Source organism: Merops nubicus, unplaced genomic scaffold, assembly GCF_000691845.1.
Source record: "Merops nubicus isolate BGI_N331 unplaced genomic scaffold, ASM69184v1 scaffold9042, whole genome shotgun sequence".
In the NCBI taxonomy this organism is placed as follows: Eukaryota; Metazoa; Chordata; class Aves; order Coraciiformes; family Meropidae; genus Merops; species Merops nubicus.
Window position 1 is genome coordinate 103,731 of NW_008594493.1, and position 17,431 is coordinate 121,161.

General features: G+C 37.2%; 1 protein-coding gene across 1 annotated transcript in view; it reads right to left on the reverse strand.

The window, feature by feature from the left end:
• Positions 1 to 13,611, reverse strand: part of LOC103768656 (chromosome unknown open reading frame, human C14orf39) — a gene marked incomplete at its 5' end in the record, with an annotated part of 30,304 nt that extends 16,693 nt beyond the window's left edge. Inside the window, 5 exons of the mRNA XM_008935808.1 lie at positions 23 to 65; positions 705 to 892; positions 5,704 to 5,793; positions 10,623 to 10,749; positions 13,555 to 13,611. Coding sequence (XP_008934056.1) covers positions 23 to 65; positions 705 to 892; positions 5,704 to 5,793; positions 10,623 to 10,749; positions 13,555 to 13,611 — 505 coding nt within the window. The remainder of the gene's footprint in view (positions 1 to 22; positions 66 to 704; positions 893 to 5,703; positions 5,794 to 10,622; positions 10,750 to 13,554) is intronic.
• Positions 13,612 to 17,431: the final 3,820 nt, after the last annotated feature.

Genomic DNA, 17,431 nt, shown 5'->3' on the forward strand with positions numbered 1-17,431 from the left:
AAACACTACAAATCAAGGATACATCTGTAAAGCCCAATCATTTAGGGATTTAAAAGGAACAGGATCTGCAAAAATAAAACTTAATTTCAGATCATTAATTCACAAAACTGATTTTCTTTACAAATACAAAATAAAATAATAGATCCAGAGCACTCATCTTAGTGTGCGTAACAGAAATAGCAGTACAACAGAGAGTAATGCCACTAAAAACAGCACTAGAAAGTCTATGAAAAATAAATTTTAAATGTTGAGACGCTAATTCTAAAGTATTTTTAGGACTTTTTTACCCCAAGAAGCCAAATAGCAAACCTCTCCCCATTATATTCATGGGTTGGAGGAAGGTGTATTAGTATGTTTGAAGAGCATAGTCAGGACCCTGAATTTTTCAAGATCAGGCTTGATGGGACTCTGAGGAACCTGATCTAGTTGGGGATGTCCCTGCTCCCTGAAGGGGGTTGGACTAGTCACCTTTTGAGGTCCCTTCCAACTCAAAGCATTCCATGAGTCTATGTATGCTCCAAATCCTTGCTCAAAGTCTTGATTTGCTACAGATTTTTTTTCCTAAAAATGGTCTAACAACACAAAGACCTTTTTATTACCTTAAAGAGAAACTGTGGAAAATTAATTAGAGGCTTTCTGTATAGCACTTCTAGTGTGCAGTGCACTATCAATATTAACTGTAAAAGCATTGATAATAGTAGTACCCAGAATATCCACACAAGCATCTTCTTTCAATTTATATTTTTCACACTGTTTCAAAACTCTGCTTTGGATTTCTTCAAGCTCTCTCTTTTTTTGGTAATACAACCGTGCAAGAGGAGTTTCTGCATATTTTTCACGGTGTTGCTTCAGAACTTCTTTATACTGGGTTATGTAATCCTGGTACATTTTCCTATAAAAATACAAGTAATTTATTTTTTTTCACATGAAGCCATTGTTCAGAATGTCAATTAGACTTGCTGCTGTCCTGGGAAAAAGTTGGGTTATATTTAATATATCACTATGTGGCTGTATTTTTTATCTTCCAGTTATTTTCAAGGAAGATTACACTGCATGGAACAAAGAATAGAGTCATGATGTAAAAATCAGTCAAACTTCATTGTTTCAAAAGGAATGTAGACCATACCATGTTCAAAGGTAGCCTGGCAGATGATAAATATTTTCTTCCTCTGTAATTATCATGAAAATCACTGCAGGCCAAATTCTCTGTTGATGTATAATAGCACAACTCCACTGTTTTTGGTGAGGTTGTATCAAACTTACAGTAGAAGAGAATTTGGCCTGAGGTCCAGTAGTGCATCACTGAACTAAGAGCTGCCTCCAAGGAGCTGCTGAGTAATCTGCCTCTGACTCAGAGCAGCCTTAAATACACACATTAGTCACACTAAAGCCATAGGACTATTCCTCCTTAAGGTTAAGCAAACACTTAAAATGTTTAATTGGCAAAGAGACAGAATGCTCAGCTTCTTGTAGGACTGCCCTCTAAATTAGTGTTACACTAATATGATTTCAATGACATCATGTGAGTATGTTATGCTCATTACATTATTAAAATAGGTAACATCAATTAATGTTCATGGCAATTTTAAAACTTAATTGTACTATAAAAACAAACAAAACCCACCACAGGTAATAGGGTGTGGCTCATCACAAAAAGCTGAAAATTGAATAAATTTATATTTGGAAAGAAGAGAAAGAAAAGTGCTGTTGAACAGAACAGCCACCCTCTTGGCTTAAATCAGTGACAGTGACTACATTGGAAATGACTTGAGGGGGTTTTCAGCTTTTCTCACTCAGGCAAGGAATCTCTAAGACAGATTGCTAATGACAGATCAAATGTTCAATTACCTCATTGGGATGAGTCTTTTATTGCACCAATAATGCTGCTAGGCATAACTTTTATTACAGGTGATTTCCCATACAAAAGTAGTGTCTTTTGGGAAAGCTGAATAATTAACAATGCAACCAAGGAACTCGTTCTGGTTCTTAATGTCACACACAGGTAATCTAAGCACAGACCTGCAGGAAGTCTCTACTTCCCACACAGACAAAAGTTAACTATTAATACTTTTTTATTATTATTATTAATAACAACCAGTGCCAACTAAATATATTTATCTCTGCATTTGAAAGCAGCAGCTTAATAACTGCTTAAAATTAAATTAAAAGATGTCTTTTTTTTTCAAATGTTGACATTCTATGCTATTTATTCCTGAAAAAAAAATGTACATTTAGGCACATATGAAATACATAATAAGAGTTTAATAGTGTTTATGCAGATGGTATGTTTATGAAGAGATATCACAGCTACAGACATCCAGAATGACTCATTAATGCAACTTAGTCCTTTAACTGAGAAAGAAATATTACACAAAGTTGCTTGATATTGGAATATGTCAATATAAAATTTCAGAAGGTGAAGGAAACGTCATCCGCTAGGAAATGGTTACGTCAGCAACAGAATTAGGAATACTAATTTAATAGTACACTTGTACATTAGGCAGAGTTTCCTTTACGAAGCAAATTATGGTGCATAATAGCAACTAAAGCCAGTGACCTACATGTTTACCTGCACCATGAAAAAAGCCTACATGAGGGAGAGCTCTCACTGCTTGCAAAGCACTCGGCATATATGTCATATCTCAGCTTGCTATTAATCATTAAATGGAGTGTGACTGAAAGCTGCCCACTGGCTAGCCCAGGCAAGAGAAGAGAGTCGAAATTGTGTCCAAATTCAACAGCCAGGTTTCTACACATACAATAGAAAAAGTCAAAGGGGAAAAAAAAAAAGTAAACTCTTAATTTTCAAATAAAACTACACTCCAAGCACTAGTTCCTGTGAAACTGACTGAAGTTCAGGACACCCATTTAGGGGAAAGAAGTTGTAGGTCAACACTGAAACCCAGGAACCAAGGAACCAACATTTCCCAAACCTCAGGTAGAGAATTACATCGATCTAGTTGTTTCTCTACATAAGTGGTCTCAAGAATCTAAGTGTCTTGATTCACCGAATACTTTTGTGTAGTGTACAAAATTTCCTAGGTATGAAATATGGAAAATATTCAGCTCTATTTGATTTAGTAGATTGTCTACTAGATTGGTTTGTCTAGGAAAGGGTTAATGTCTGCAAGTGGCTGGGAGAGGCTGTGGCTGGGCAGGGCTGCAGCCAGGATAAACCACTGACCCAGCCAATGGGGTGTCTGATAGCATACTGATGGCATGCCCTCTATGTAAGGGGAGGGCTGGCCTGCAAAGGCAGTGCTTGTTCTCAGCGTGTGGCTTCAGCGTGCGGCCGGAGCAGGGAGAGCTGCATCTCGGGTATGCAGCTTATTATCACTCACTTCATACATTATTTCACTAGTGTTGTTGTTATTGTTGTCTCTCCTCTGTGTTATTCTATTAAACAGGGCTTTGTATTCTTTTCCTCTCAATTCTCCTCCCCTAACATGCGACAGGGTAGGGAGGAGGAAGCAGTAGTCAGGGGCTGCTACTGTTTAGTTGCCAGCTGAGGTTAAACCACGACACAGATGCTACAAATAACTGAACACCAAAGAAATTTGCTGATATACAATTAAGAACGCATTATAAATAAATTTTAACATGTTTTATACTATAGTAGTCTTGAGAAACTGTCACTATTTCTAATACTTTTCCTAAATAATTCACATGCTCCAGTTCATGCAGTTAAACTCAGGCTCTTTAGAATTCATCGCTGTTCACCTTCAAGTAACCAGAAAAAGTTTTAATCTAATGACAATGGGAAAGGACAGCACCCACAAACCCCCTGAACATTATGTGGATGGCTATTTATTCCTCTCTCCTTCTTCATATCACTTATTTTCAGGATGAACTTCCAGTCCATATAAGCATTCTGTATGTTCTTGAAACCAATAATAAAAAAAAAAGTGGAACATTTTTAAAACCTCTGTAATATGTCCCTAATTAAACACAAACTGATCTGCCCATCTTTTTATAACGTCTTCCCATCTAAAGCAGTATGTCCTCAGTGCCCCCAAATGCCAGCCTAAAAAGCACATTCAGAGCATAAAGTTCTAAATGTACTTATTTTTCTTCCTAATTTAAGTCTTTTTAATTTGCTGAATGCACATCTTGCTGATTTGAATATATCATCGAATGCTTTGGCATAGAAGGAGTATCTGAGAGACCACTTTTGTAAAATACAGGAATTAAACTTACTTTATTATTTGTAGTCATGATGTCTTATAATTAAGCTCAGGAGAACAGACCAAACACTTTTGTGTTGGAATTGAAACTAGTTATCTAAAGAAGCAATTTAAAAGTAATGCTTCTTTGGCTTGTCAGCTCAAATTAGTGAAAGCAAAAATGGCTTAATTGTATACTCATAGAAAGCAAATTTAGACTTATTTTTCACCAAATATAGAGCTCTGAACAGGAAGAAGACAGAGAAGCTACTGAGTTAATTAAAGGCTATGAGACGTGCTATTTCTGCTTCCTTGGATGACAGGCAAAAAGAACACTTAGAAAAGTATCAAAGCCAACATTTTAAATTACCTGAAGCTACACCTCTAAATTGATATTTAGATCTCAGGATGGGTCTGCCATGATTTTTTCACCAACCTCTTCCCCTTCACAAGCAGATCTGTGAAGGTGAGCAACCTCTCAAAAACGTGGATCAGCTTTACCTGACTGTTAAACAAGAACTCCAGAGGATTAACTTGGCACACTGCATTTTGACCATTTCAGTGAAAATCTCCAGGGACCATACTTCATCCTACTGAATGCAGGCAGCTATACTGCACAACTAATCATTTCTTTAAAAGGCAGACCCTAATTAATGTAGATGAAACAACTGAAATGCCACTTCACAAACAGAATTGAATTTGCAATTAAAACTGAAAAATTAAAAAAATTAAAACTGCAAATAAAACTAACTCACAACTGGTCTTAAAGTAGTTTTAGACCAGGCTGACCTGAGACACTCACTCTGTTTTTCAGAAGCTAATACTGAATTTGCATGCTTGGTGGTTATTAAGATATACAGCAGTATACAAAAACTTGATTTGAATATTCTAATAATCATACACAATTCATGTTCAAAAATAAAGAAAAGCATTACATTATCTGAATACTTCCAATTGTTATCTTAATTAGTATGTACAGGAATTTAAAGGCTTAGGTTCAATTAAATGACGCTTCTGAAAGAAAACAAAACAAGACCCACCCACACCACCACAAAATATAAAACCTCTGTGTTTCAAAAAAGTCTTCCCAAATCTGAATACCTGAAACTACTTGAATTACAGTATACACAAAGACATCATAATACTGGCAAAAAAATCATTCATAGATACAGCTTACGTATGCTCTGGTAAACATGCTCTGATATTTCATATTTCTGCCAAAGCTGAAATATTCATTGACTTCATTTCTTGGGATTTTCTTGACATTTTAAGCAATTGAACAACATCCTGAAAAATTATAATTGGCATTTGGGAAGCAACTGAATTTGAAGAAGTCATATTTCATACCATTCCACTGGCAACTACAAAATAACACATGATCTCATAATAATGTAAACCAAAAATTCTTTACTTATTCAGTCACTTATATTATCCTGAAAACTTTACAACTTTTTGACACAGACTGAACTATTTGTGTTGATCAGTTTGGACAGGTTAATAAGCACTACTGCTAGGAACCTCATCTCACATGATCAGATACCTCTCTTTTTCTATATCTTCTTCTAAAGTTTCAAGTTCATGTTTCAAATAGTCTTCATGCTTGCTAAAAATTACATAGGTGGGCTTCCAGCTGTGGAGAAAGTAAAAAAAACAAAAAAAAAAGCATATAATTAGTCTCCCCTGAAAGAAAGAGCCATTCAGAAATGAATACATCAAGTTACTTGAGCTAGCTCAACTGGAACAACTAATTCACTTAATGTCTTGAAAGTCAAACGTAAATGAGTTTGTTCAGAAAGCTTCTACATGCACATATTTACTTTCTTAAGATTTTAAAGCTGCGAATTCAAGGAGAGACATATCTAGGATTTACAAAGATTATAAGGAATAAATAGAGTGAGCTTCACAAATTTTCAGAGCCTAACTCTAAGCAATTAAGCATCTAAATCCCCATATTAGGTACTCAGAGCAGCAGCATCAGTAAATCCTTCAGACATGTATGATCTTCTTGTTGGAGATGGACACAGCTTTGTTCTCATCAGTATCACCAGCACTCACCTCACACCTAATGCAAGCCGCAGTCACAGACTTAGAATTTCCTCCATTTGCTAAGCAAGCCCTGCTCTGAAAACAGCCAGAAAGAGATGCTGTCTTTCAGTGCAATAGCCCAGACACTGGGAGCACTGACCTGGCAGTTCGGAGCTGCAGGTCCACATAACACCTCTTACTGACTACATTTGAACTCAAATGCTGTCCCTACGGGAAAACAGCACTGGCTAATAGTTAATCATAAATTAATGGTAGATGAGAACTGAACTTCAGTTGCTGCCAAGCAACGTTCTTTTTCACCTTTAAGTCATCATCCTCTTATATTTTCACATTTTCATGCAATTGGTATCTGGCTATATAGGAGAGGCATATAACGGGTCTTTAAATAAAAAGCATCCTGCCTGAAAAAAGATGGTGTAAGGAGCATAAGCCATCCAGGCCTGGATGTCTCCTGCCCTCCCAGCTGAGGCAACAGCTACCTGGAAAGAAAATTTCACAGAAAGTTGTAGCTGAACAAATGTTGCTCAATTAAAGACAGTAAGAAATAAATTTGGAAACCTCTGGTGCATGGAGTCTCCAAAGAGCAAATAACACCTTAGTAAGACAAAACAGAAAATTACTTCAGTCTCCTGAGCTAAGCAGGTGTATGTGCTACTGACAAACACTCCGCTCATCCAGAGCAAATAACCTCTGTACTGACAGGTCGCAGTCAACTTAGAATCGTCCAGTCAGTAAGGTTGGAAAAGACCTCTATGACCATAAAATCCAACCATCAACCCAATGCTACCATGACCTCTAAACCATGTCCTGAAGTGCCACATCCACACATTTTTTGAACCCCTTCAGGGATGGTGACTCCACCATCTCCCTGGGCAGCCTGTTCCAATGCCTCACCACTCTGCCAGGAAAGAAATTCTTCCTAAAAGCCGATCAAAACCTTCCCTGGCACAACTCAACCCCTTTTCTTCTCATCCTATTGCTAGTTACTTGGGAGAAGAGACCAACCCCCACCTCACTCCAACCTCCTTTCAGGGAGTGGTAGAGAGCAAGAAGGCCTCCCCTCGGCCTCCTCCAGGCTAAACAACCCCAGGTCCCTCAGCCACTCCTCATAAGCCATGTTCCCCAGACCCCTCACCAGCTTCGTCGCCCTACTCTGGACCAAATCCAGCACCTCAATGTCTGTCTTTTACTGTGGTGCCCAAAAGTGAACACAATAGTCAAGCTGTGAGGTGATTCTGAGGTGCTGTGAGCTGACACTCTGACAACAATTGAATCATTTGAACAGACTGGGCTAGAGTAGGACAGAGACCCTGTTTCTGATGGAAAAAAAACCCACATGATCTCTCCATGGGAAACTTCTGTAGAAAAAAATTAGCACATGCTCCCTCTAGTCAGGGCTTAAGGCAATCTATAAATTCAGCTTTTGTCCAGAATACAAGATACCCTGTGGTAACAGAAACACCTTACAATGTGTAACTATCTGTCCTAGGTGATGTACAAACAAACCCCAATTTTAGGAACACATACATCAATACTATCAAAGCTAAAAACTGAAGAAATATAAGAAGGAAAAATCCATAAGGACTGAAGAGACCATGTGAATCTGGAACAGCAGAGATAGTTACTTCACCAAGGAGGAGGGGAGAAATGGCAACAGAGCAAGGCTGCAACTGAACAAAGAAAATAATTCATTACTGGAGAGATGAGAGCAACTGAGGAGTGCAGCTCACTCTGCACTGCAGTCATCCCCAGGGCGAGTAAAGGGCATTTCCAGATGCAAGTATGCCCTGTGGTTCAAAACTGTTTGTAGCATCCAGTCACAAAAAGTATAAATGTGCATTTAGACAATCACTCCAAAGGTAGAAAAAAAAAAATAGAGGCTTCGGTAACATCTAACTTAATGAAATTTCCATCAAGAAAATAAATAAAGAACAAAGACCTGACAATTAATTTGCTGAAGTCAAATAACCTTGAACAAAAAATAATGTACTCCAGGTGCTGAGACAACAGGACATATAATCAACACTTATAACAGCAGTAAAGTTTGTCAACAATAACTGAACGAGAAATTGCAGCACCCATTCAGGAAATTCAACACTATTATCACAAATTGTTTGACACCATTGGTGATTAGAAATGTAAATGCAAAATGTTAATTTTCCAAATAAGAAATTTGAGTTCATCTGTCTTTTTTTTATTTTCCATGAAACCTCACCACGTTTGAACCTAAACTTTAAAAATACAAGAGGAACAATAAAATTGGAATATGTTCCATCAGCAGTATTCCACCACTTCTTATTGTTCTGGATTCTGTTTCTAGTTTGTGTAATTCAAGAAACTAAATATTAGGAAAATGTTATCACTTGTCTAAAAACATATAATTTATTTGGGTCATTTTGTGCCTTCAGTCCTTTGTTTCACAGACCAACATAGATTTCTTTAGAAAACACAGTAGTATCCCAATACACCTCTCTCACATATCTTATTTTCTGTAGAGCTGTTGAGTATAAGAATCTCATATTCTGTTCAAAGTCTTCAAACATGCTTCAGTGTACTTACAATACCCAGTAATCCAGAAAGCTGTTTCTTTGAGAGCTCTGTCAAGTATTACTGGCAATTAGTCAACTACAGGGGTGAGTATGATTCCAAAACAGCATTTGAATTTACAAAATCAACATTAGAATCATGCCCAGTATATATGGAGTATCAACTAGAATAAATTTTAGAAGTTTAAGATGATTCTACCACAGAAGTGCTCCAATTGTCTGATCATTCAGCCAGGGCTTGTTTATTGCAGTTTTCAGTATGTCGTTAAATGACATTTTCAATAATTTAAAACACAAAGTCTCTACTCTTCTGCAAGCATTGTCCTTCTATGAATACATGTATTCATTAATGAGTCACTTCTCATTTTCAGTCTCTTTACACTAATGCCATTAATTATTCTTTGTAGGACCTGAGCCAAAACCCATTGAATTCAATGATTTAAATTTAGATCAGAGCCTTAGTTCTACCCTTATTTTTTTTATTTCTTTATTTACATCACTTAACAGTTTGTGATTTGCAAACAGATTTGCAACTTCAAAAGATATCTAAGAAGTAGTGTGAATGGCTTGAGAAACTTACAGCGGTGTTCATTTTATATTGTACTTCAGGCAAGAAGTTAATGTACAGGAAAACTGGAATTTTCTTGTCAAGGGAATATATGGTAAAGTTACAAATCAGTGTGGTATGGGAATTGACTCACACAGTAGCCACTATATCCACTTCAATCACTGATGTTTCCATTCCTTCTTCTGTTTTCACATAGTTCAAAATAAACCTAGAAAACCCCTGATACTACCTTTAATTCTCTTTTTATTCTTAGAAACACCCACATTCTCCATTCACATCCTAAAACAAAATTTCAAATATAGATTATAGAATTCAAGTATTTATCTTTAGGTATACAATTGCAAGAGAAGGAAACGGACAGAAATTGGTAACAAATCATCACTTCAACTGCTAGGGAACTAGACAGATTGTGGAGAGAAGGACTCTGCAATGAAAAGACAGGATTAGATCCTGTGGGCCAAGCTCTCTGTATTGTCAAATACGGGTTTGTTTTTTTAGCTACCCTTGCAAACAGATAAAATGTAGATATTTCATGTCAGTAATAAAAAAATTCCTTGTAACCAAATTCTTGCTTCAGAAACTTCTAATTACTAGGACTCAAAAGTGATCTGTGTTTCACAGTTCCACTAATAATCTGATAGAAAAATGTCTGTCGAGAAAACTGAACTGCAGCCCATTGCATTCACCAAAATAGTGCTCACAGAAGAACAATTCTGCAGTCTGCAGTTAAAATTACACCAAAATCTGCTAGGAGAAGTGCAGACATACATGTTTGTAGAGGCAGTTATGACACATCTTAGAAGAGAACATATATAGAACAGTAAGTGATGTGAAACGTTGTGAACAAAGAATAGAAAGATACTTCAATTTCAGGAAGACAATTTCAGAATTAAACAACATAACGGAGCCTTACTGTCACTGATAGTGATTGGCTTTTTTTAGTTTAAAAAATTAACTTTTTTTGAACATGATTCTTAAGAACATCCAAATTTGACACAACTCAGATGCATTCCAATATAGAAAAATACATAGTACCTGTGACCTCTGAAAACTGGATTCTAATAAAAAACTAAGACTAACTTAAACATAGTCTGGTTTTCTATTCTATTTTTTTTTTTCTTCAGGGAATAGCTAATACCAAAATTTTTGTATCTGATGATTTGTAACTTGAAAAATATAGGAGAAAACTAACTTTTCTTTAACATCACTCCTGCCAGGACACACACATGTTTTTATATTACTTCCTCACTGACAGGTAATGCCACCCATGACTCAAAGTTCAGGCTATGTTATACTTACACACTACAGTTCTTCTTAGTATTCTCATTTTGCTTGTGCAGATCAGCAATTGCATCATTGCTATGATTTATATTTTCCTCCAACTTAGCAATTTCGTTCTTTTTTTCTGTGATTTTTACAGTATACACTGAAATTAAAAATAAATGGAAAAGTAAGCACAGGTATTTTCAACATAACCATGAAAAAAAAAAATCTGCATTCAGAAGGACTAATTCTTCCAAAATACTTAATCTCAATAGTGTGAGATGAGTGAACAGCCTGCAGTTAAGCAAAGCAACAACAAAATTAGTCAAAAACTTCAGAAGTTTCAGCTATATGGCAAGTACCTTACTTATCATCTAATGATTTTGGAAGAAAAAAATTATTTGTGCTATTTCTGCATCCCAGTCTACACAAAACTGAAGTAACTATAAGTGGTAGAAAGCAAAGCTCTTAACAGAGCTGACCCTCCTTTTTTTCTTTCAATCCACAGTGTCTGTAGATACTAGGAGCAGTCCACGGGTAAACCAGAGTGAAAGCCACTTGGCCCTCAGTAATGTTTGGAACTGGGGACACTGACTGAAGTACAAAAGCTCCTGGAGATGAAGGTCTCTTTCAACTATCTATTCTCTTTTACAGAAGTCCAGAAACACAAATGTTTTGAGTGGAAAAGCTGGCTACAAGAAGAGAAAAATAAAAGTATCACCAAAGGCATATTAGCAAATTGTAACTAGAAAGAGAGAAATTAAAATAAAAAGGGAATTTACTCAAGTTGGGAATGTGTAATGTATGATCAATACAGGAGACAGAGATTAATGAATAAAAAAGTTGTATTATAACAACAAATCCTCACGCACTGTGGCATCTCACAGTGATTCTCACAGCAGATTCTTCACTCTGCATTTTCTAGCAGCAGGCAGCTGATGACATTTTCTGAGTGAGTGGTTAGTAGGGAACCCATGTTACTGAACAAGACCAGCACCCTCTTTCACAAGTAAAAGCTGTGAGAGCTACCGTGCAGGATCACATTACAATGCAATGAGCACAGCTGAAGTGCACGTTTTTCTCTGTGCTGTTTATTTTTGATTTTTTCACACCAGGTTTCAGATTTATTAGCACCAAATCTTCTCTTGCCATCATTCTTGCATCTCAATGTATTTTAACAGCCGGAGTTACCCTGAATATTTTCAATATCTTCATATTTTCCATATCTTAAGTCTGTAACTTGCCTTTTCTTAGCATGAAGCATAACTACCACACAACTGACATATGCTTCATTTCTGTAAATAAAAGCAGGTATATTTGGAGGTATCCTGCAGGTGACATTTTGAGATTTATCAAGATATAATGTAACTGTATTGACAAAATATCTATTACCTAAGCCAAGCTATACACTTAACATTTCATTTAGTATTTTCTATAGATGAGCTCTTCTGTGACAAGTGCAAGTTGTTCTACTCACCTACTGCCTTCACAAGGACCTTGTGGATGAGCTCCACCTCAAACAGCTTTACAACGCAGGCACCTGCTTCAGAACTAGACACCCATGGCTACAGCTGCACTCAGTGGAGACAAGTGTTATTTTCTAAAGCTTACTTTATCTAACCTACTTTAAACTTTTTCATAAGGATGAGACAAATTACACCCCAAAAGTGCCTACTTCCCTCCACTTGTTACAAAGAGATTCAAGCCAAAAAGCCTGATGAATCTCACACTAAAAGTCTGAGACTGAATGCTACAACTGTTACTGTGCCAAGAAAAACTCACACAGAGATGAAATCAAATAAGTGGAACTAATTCTGGGTGACTTTTTGAAAGATTTAACCCAAATCTTTAAAAATCTGAGTATTGGTTGTGAGTTCACACATATTTAGGTATCTCTGAACTGAACATGCAAATAGCTGTGCCATGATGCTCCACAGCCTTTGGATATTCCCTGAAAGTGTGCTCATTTACCATGAGCTTGCATGAATGTTAAGAAAAATCTCTACTCTAAGGTTCAACTATGTGACTGAATAGTTAAAACAGAATTCTAGGTGTACCAGATTTAGTGTTACAAATGTTTTAATGTTTTAAGATGCTTCAGTTTGACAATCTTCTTGATGAGCAAGTACCTGCTTGGACATATCAATCAACATTTTTAGACATGTCACCATCAAAAGGAACACCAGTTAGACCAGAATTCTCTCTTGTTCTTTTTCCTGAAGGATATAAACTCCAATATCTATCTATGAAGTAGAAGCAATGAGCAGAGATGTCCTCAGATTGTTTAAAGAATAGATTCTCTACCACAGTCATTCTTGGGAGTGAGTGATTCTACATTGTAGTGTGGTAAAAAAAAAATCAGTCCAGACCAAAGTCCATAATATTATCCCGTCTGTAAGGCCTGGGGGAAAAGAATCTGATGTGGAGCAAGACATTCTCATTGGGTTAACTGTTTTGAATTTCAAATAAAATTACCAGCTGCTTGATTGCAAAAAAAGAAGAACCAGGCTTGAGTAGGTAGCAGCAACTGAGAGATCCTTCATTATTTTAAGAAAACAGAAAGAGAGGAGAAGCAGTGAGGCAGAGGTCCAAATCTGGAAAGAACACAAAACATGAAGAAAGAAAGGGAAGCGAGTGGCAGATGTATTGAGGAAGCACAGCTGAATCAAAGAACTGCCAGTGACTGTGAGGAGCTACAGAGTAAGAGCAGGAAATGGCGCAGCATGAAACTGGCTGTCCACGAGACAGCTGAACAGCGCCAGCTAAGAGTCGCAAGGAAAAGCGAAGCCTGCTGGGGAGAATGAGCGAGTGTTGATGGCAAAAGATGGGGTGGGGTGAGAGCAGGACACGGGACAGCTTCCATTATGAGCCTTGCTTCCGCCCCTGAAACACAGAACATGGACCAGGACTGAGGAAACAAACGCAGTGTGTTCAGAGTCTAATAAAACGATGATTTATCGCTACTCACAATTTATCTGTTGATTCACGTGTTCCTTAGCATAAGAAGTTTGTTCTAGCTGGAAAACTAAGAAGAAAATAAATATTTTTTCATATATATACACACACTGAGCTGTGAAACAAATGTGTGTTGTTCAGTATTCTTCACACAAACACTGAGTAAAAAACATTTTAATAAATATCTAAATAGCAGTTTGACTATTAAACAGCTGTTGGTACCCATCTCCATAAACTCACAGCTAACAAAACATTATGCAGACAAACATCAAAACCTTAATATTATAAATTTATTTGAAGTTAATGTAACAGTTTAAAGCAGAAATGTACTGCATTATATGCACTGCATTAGTAATAATTAATTTTAAAGTATATGATATAATGGCCTACCAAATTCGAGCAGAAGTTTGTCTAAGTTGCTCAAAAGCCTGTCACTCATTGTGTAAGCTACAAAAGAAAAGTGTAATTGAAGGATTTACAAAGTCAGGAGTTTTACTGATACAATAAACAAGTTTAAATTGCAAGCCAATACCATACACTTTAAGAAAAAAAGGGAGAAAACCAGTTTTAACTGCATTTGAACTAGTACCTAAACCAATTCACTGGAACCAGATTTCTCATTGATAGTGGTAACGGTCTCACTGCAAATCTAAACCACTGCAAGAAAAAAAGGAAATATATTATTTAGATAAAGCTTTGTTCCTGGCGCAGTTCTGTCTTTGAGAGGCTTAATGTTCTTAGAAGGCACAAAGAATGCAAGAATAGATGCTTGTGTACAAAATGTGTAGCCTCTACTCCAGCTGGCTTCCTAAGCCTATCGGCTGCAGCGCTGGTAATGGGAAAGCTACTTATCCATTCTGTGAGCTCCTCCTGTAGTAATTGCAAAGTACATTTAAATCAGAAAGTATATTTTACGGCTGGATTCGATGCTCTTAAAGGTCTTTTCCAACCTAAATGATTCTATGATTGTACAACTGTATAAGGGTGACTTAAGATAGAACACACATACAATGGAAAGTAGATTACTACAAATCGATTCTTCTGTTGGTATAGTGCTGCTACGTGCATGAATTCAGGGTTTTTCTGAAAGCAGAGCTTTTAAACAGTTTGGGAGCCACAAAATCTTCTAAAAAGAATGTAAGGATGGAATTGTCATGTTATCAGAATGTTCTGAATACAGCCAGTTCACTCAGGTACACACAACATTAAGCCAAGTTATCTCATACTTTACTGTCCCACAATGGCTTCCCTGTACCCTGAGTACTGTGTAAAAAGTAAAGCCACAACAAATTGGTGATGAGAATGAGACCCTAATCCAGGATAAAGTGGAATAGAAAACAACTGCAGAATTTAACTTAAGTGGCATTAAGGCTACATACTGCAGCACTGAGACTGTGGAAACAGGAGGGGGTGGGGGAAGCAGTTAAAATGCTGGATGTTTGACAGAAATGAATTTGCCTAATAGTTAAGTGAGGATCAGAACACCTAATCCAAGTGACTGGATTAGTATAGGCTGTGATAAAAACTCAGAGAAAGAGATAATAGCTTTACCAAATGTATTTAAAAGCTTGGAAATCTAGTTCCTCGTGTGTGGAAACACCTAAGATAGCAAACAAAATGTTTTCTGAAAATAGTAAGACATGCTACCTCAAGATACAGGTCAATGCAGAATATTGTTGGTTTCACACCATGTAAAAGAAAATCCTAAGTAATTCCTTTGGATGCAAAATTTAGTTTAGAGCATGCATTAAAAATCTGTTCTATCGAAACAATTTAACGATGTTTGTTAGTTGTTTCCCTGACAGTTCCCATGAAAACTGCAAGAAACTGGGGCACACACAGACGAACACAAAATAAAAAGCACAAGCATTACTTTAAACAGCAAAGAATTTCTATCCATTTGTTTACAAATCACAAAACAAAGTTCACCAATAGAGCAGACTGTACAGCTGCATATTATTACATACTACCATTACATACTGTTCTATCATCTAGTGTTAAGTTACAATTAATTTTATCTTTTCAATGCTTTTGCAGAAGGGAGAAAGAGAACTGAAGTTAGTGTTCCTTTTTTTTTCTGTGATTTTACAATATAATTTATATAAAGAGTAAAGTTGCAGAAAATGGCAGTGCCTCTGGAAGCATGCATATGTAAAATACCTGCTATTCTGGACATTGTTGAAGTAACTGCAAATAACTTCAAATGACAAATGCTATTCTGTGTTGTGAATTAAGAGGACACGTATCACTAGTAAAAAGGGCTGAGATAATCTATTTCACTATTTCACCATGTTTGTAGATTTCAAAACCAGTAGTTAACACCAGCCTAAAACAAAAAACATCTAAATTTTGGACAACAGTTGACTGCCAGTATATGACTGCAGTAATAAAGACCAATTCTTGGTCCTACTGAAAAAAAAGTAGCATTCAACCATTAGCCAACCCTGGGTGACAAATTCAGGGGATGTTCAGGGGATGATATTTTTGTTAAACAGAAACAGGTAATACAGAGCAATGGGTAGGTAAACTATCTTCAAACTGCACATATCCATAATCCTATTCCATGTTTCTATTATTTCTAATGATGCTATTGAGAATGCTGGCAGAAGAAAAATATTACTATGCATCTTTCATTTTTATACCACGTTAATGTAATTATATGGAATTCAATTGTGACAATAAATTTTCATGTATTACAAGATTGCATTGAGTGCAGAAACCACAAACAAACTGCCTGATGAAGTCTCTAGGTATTATCATAACACTGACATTAGTGCCACTTCTCATGGCAGAGTTGCAGTGGTAGCTCCTTACCCCACCTGAGAATTTTTAGGTTCTTCATTAAAAGGTGAAAAATACTGAGAATCTGCGAGGTAAATTTCATCCTTAAAATCAAATACTCAACTCTACCCATTGTCAGCTCTGCAACGGCATTCATTTCTGTTGGTTTTATATAAATAATTTTCATTACAGTAGAGCTCTCTGGAGATCAAGTCATATTTCTCCTGTGCTATTAATTACTGTTTAAGACTCTTTTAAGTGACTGGTTGGTTGATTTTTCTGGAAATCTACCAGAGTTCACATTCGTAGAGCAACTTTTTACCTCAGTTTAAAAAAAAAAAAAAAAAAAAAGGTGCCTCTCATCGTGGTGTTTATATTCCTCTACCCCTCTTCTGCAATACCATTTTAGGAACCTTGTGAGACTTCAACCCTGCATTTAAGGTGGGGATATGCCATGTTTTTTGAAACCCGCTGCTGGTTTCACTGTTTCTAATATCATTGAAGTCTTTTCCTGACGGATGACAATTCTAGTTATTACAGCTGAGTCAATGTAGTTGTACATCTCTTCTTTGATGAAGCCCCTGTTTCTAACACTTATGGTTTAAAGCACATTGCTACTGTGCCCTCTTCACTAGCTACAGACATATCTTGCCAAGTGCTCAGAAACTCTGGATTGCCACATTTTACTTAGTCAGGAACATACCAAACAGAACGGTATCGCTGCATATTATTCCCTAAGTTCCTGGAATGTAAAATTTAAACCAATTTTTGTCAAAATGGTAGGGGGGGAAAACCCATCCTGTGGGACACCAGAGAGGCTGTGAGCTGGGTGCCACAAAATGGCGGCAGAAGGAGGGAAAGCCGCTCGCGGCGGCGAAGGGTGACAGCCCAAGGCGGCCTGGTGGCCAAGCTGCATTTTCGGGGGCCATCAGCACTGGGAAAGTGCCCAGGACGTGGTGGCCCTGCACCTGCCAGAAGGGGAAGGGTGAAGAGAACCATGACAGCCGTCCAGGGCCTCACGCAGAGCCGTCAGGCAGAGGGGGACGGAGCGTGGCCACCGCCCCTCTCCCTTAGCTTCGTCCTCGCCGACCCGGAGGGGAGCAGGGGCT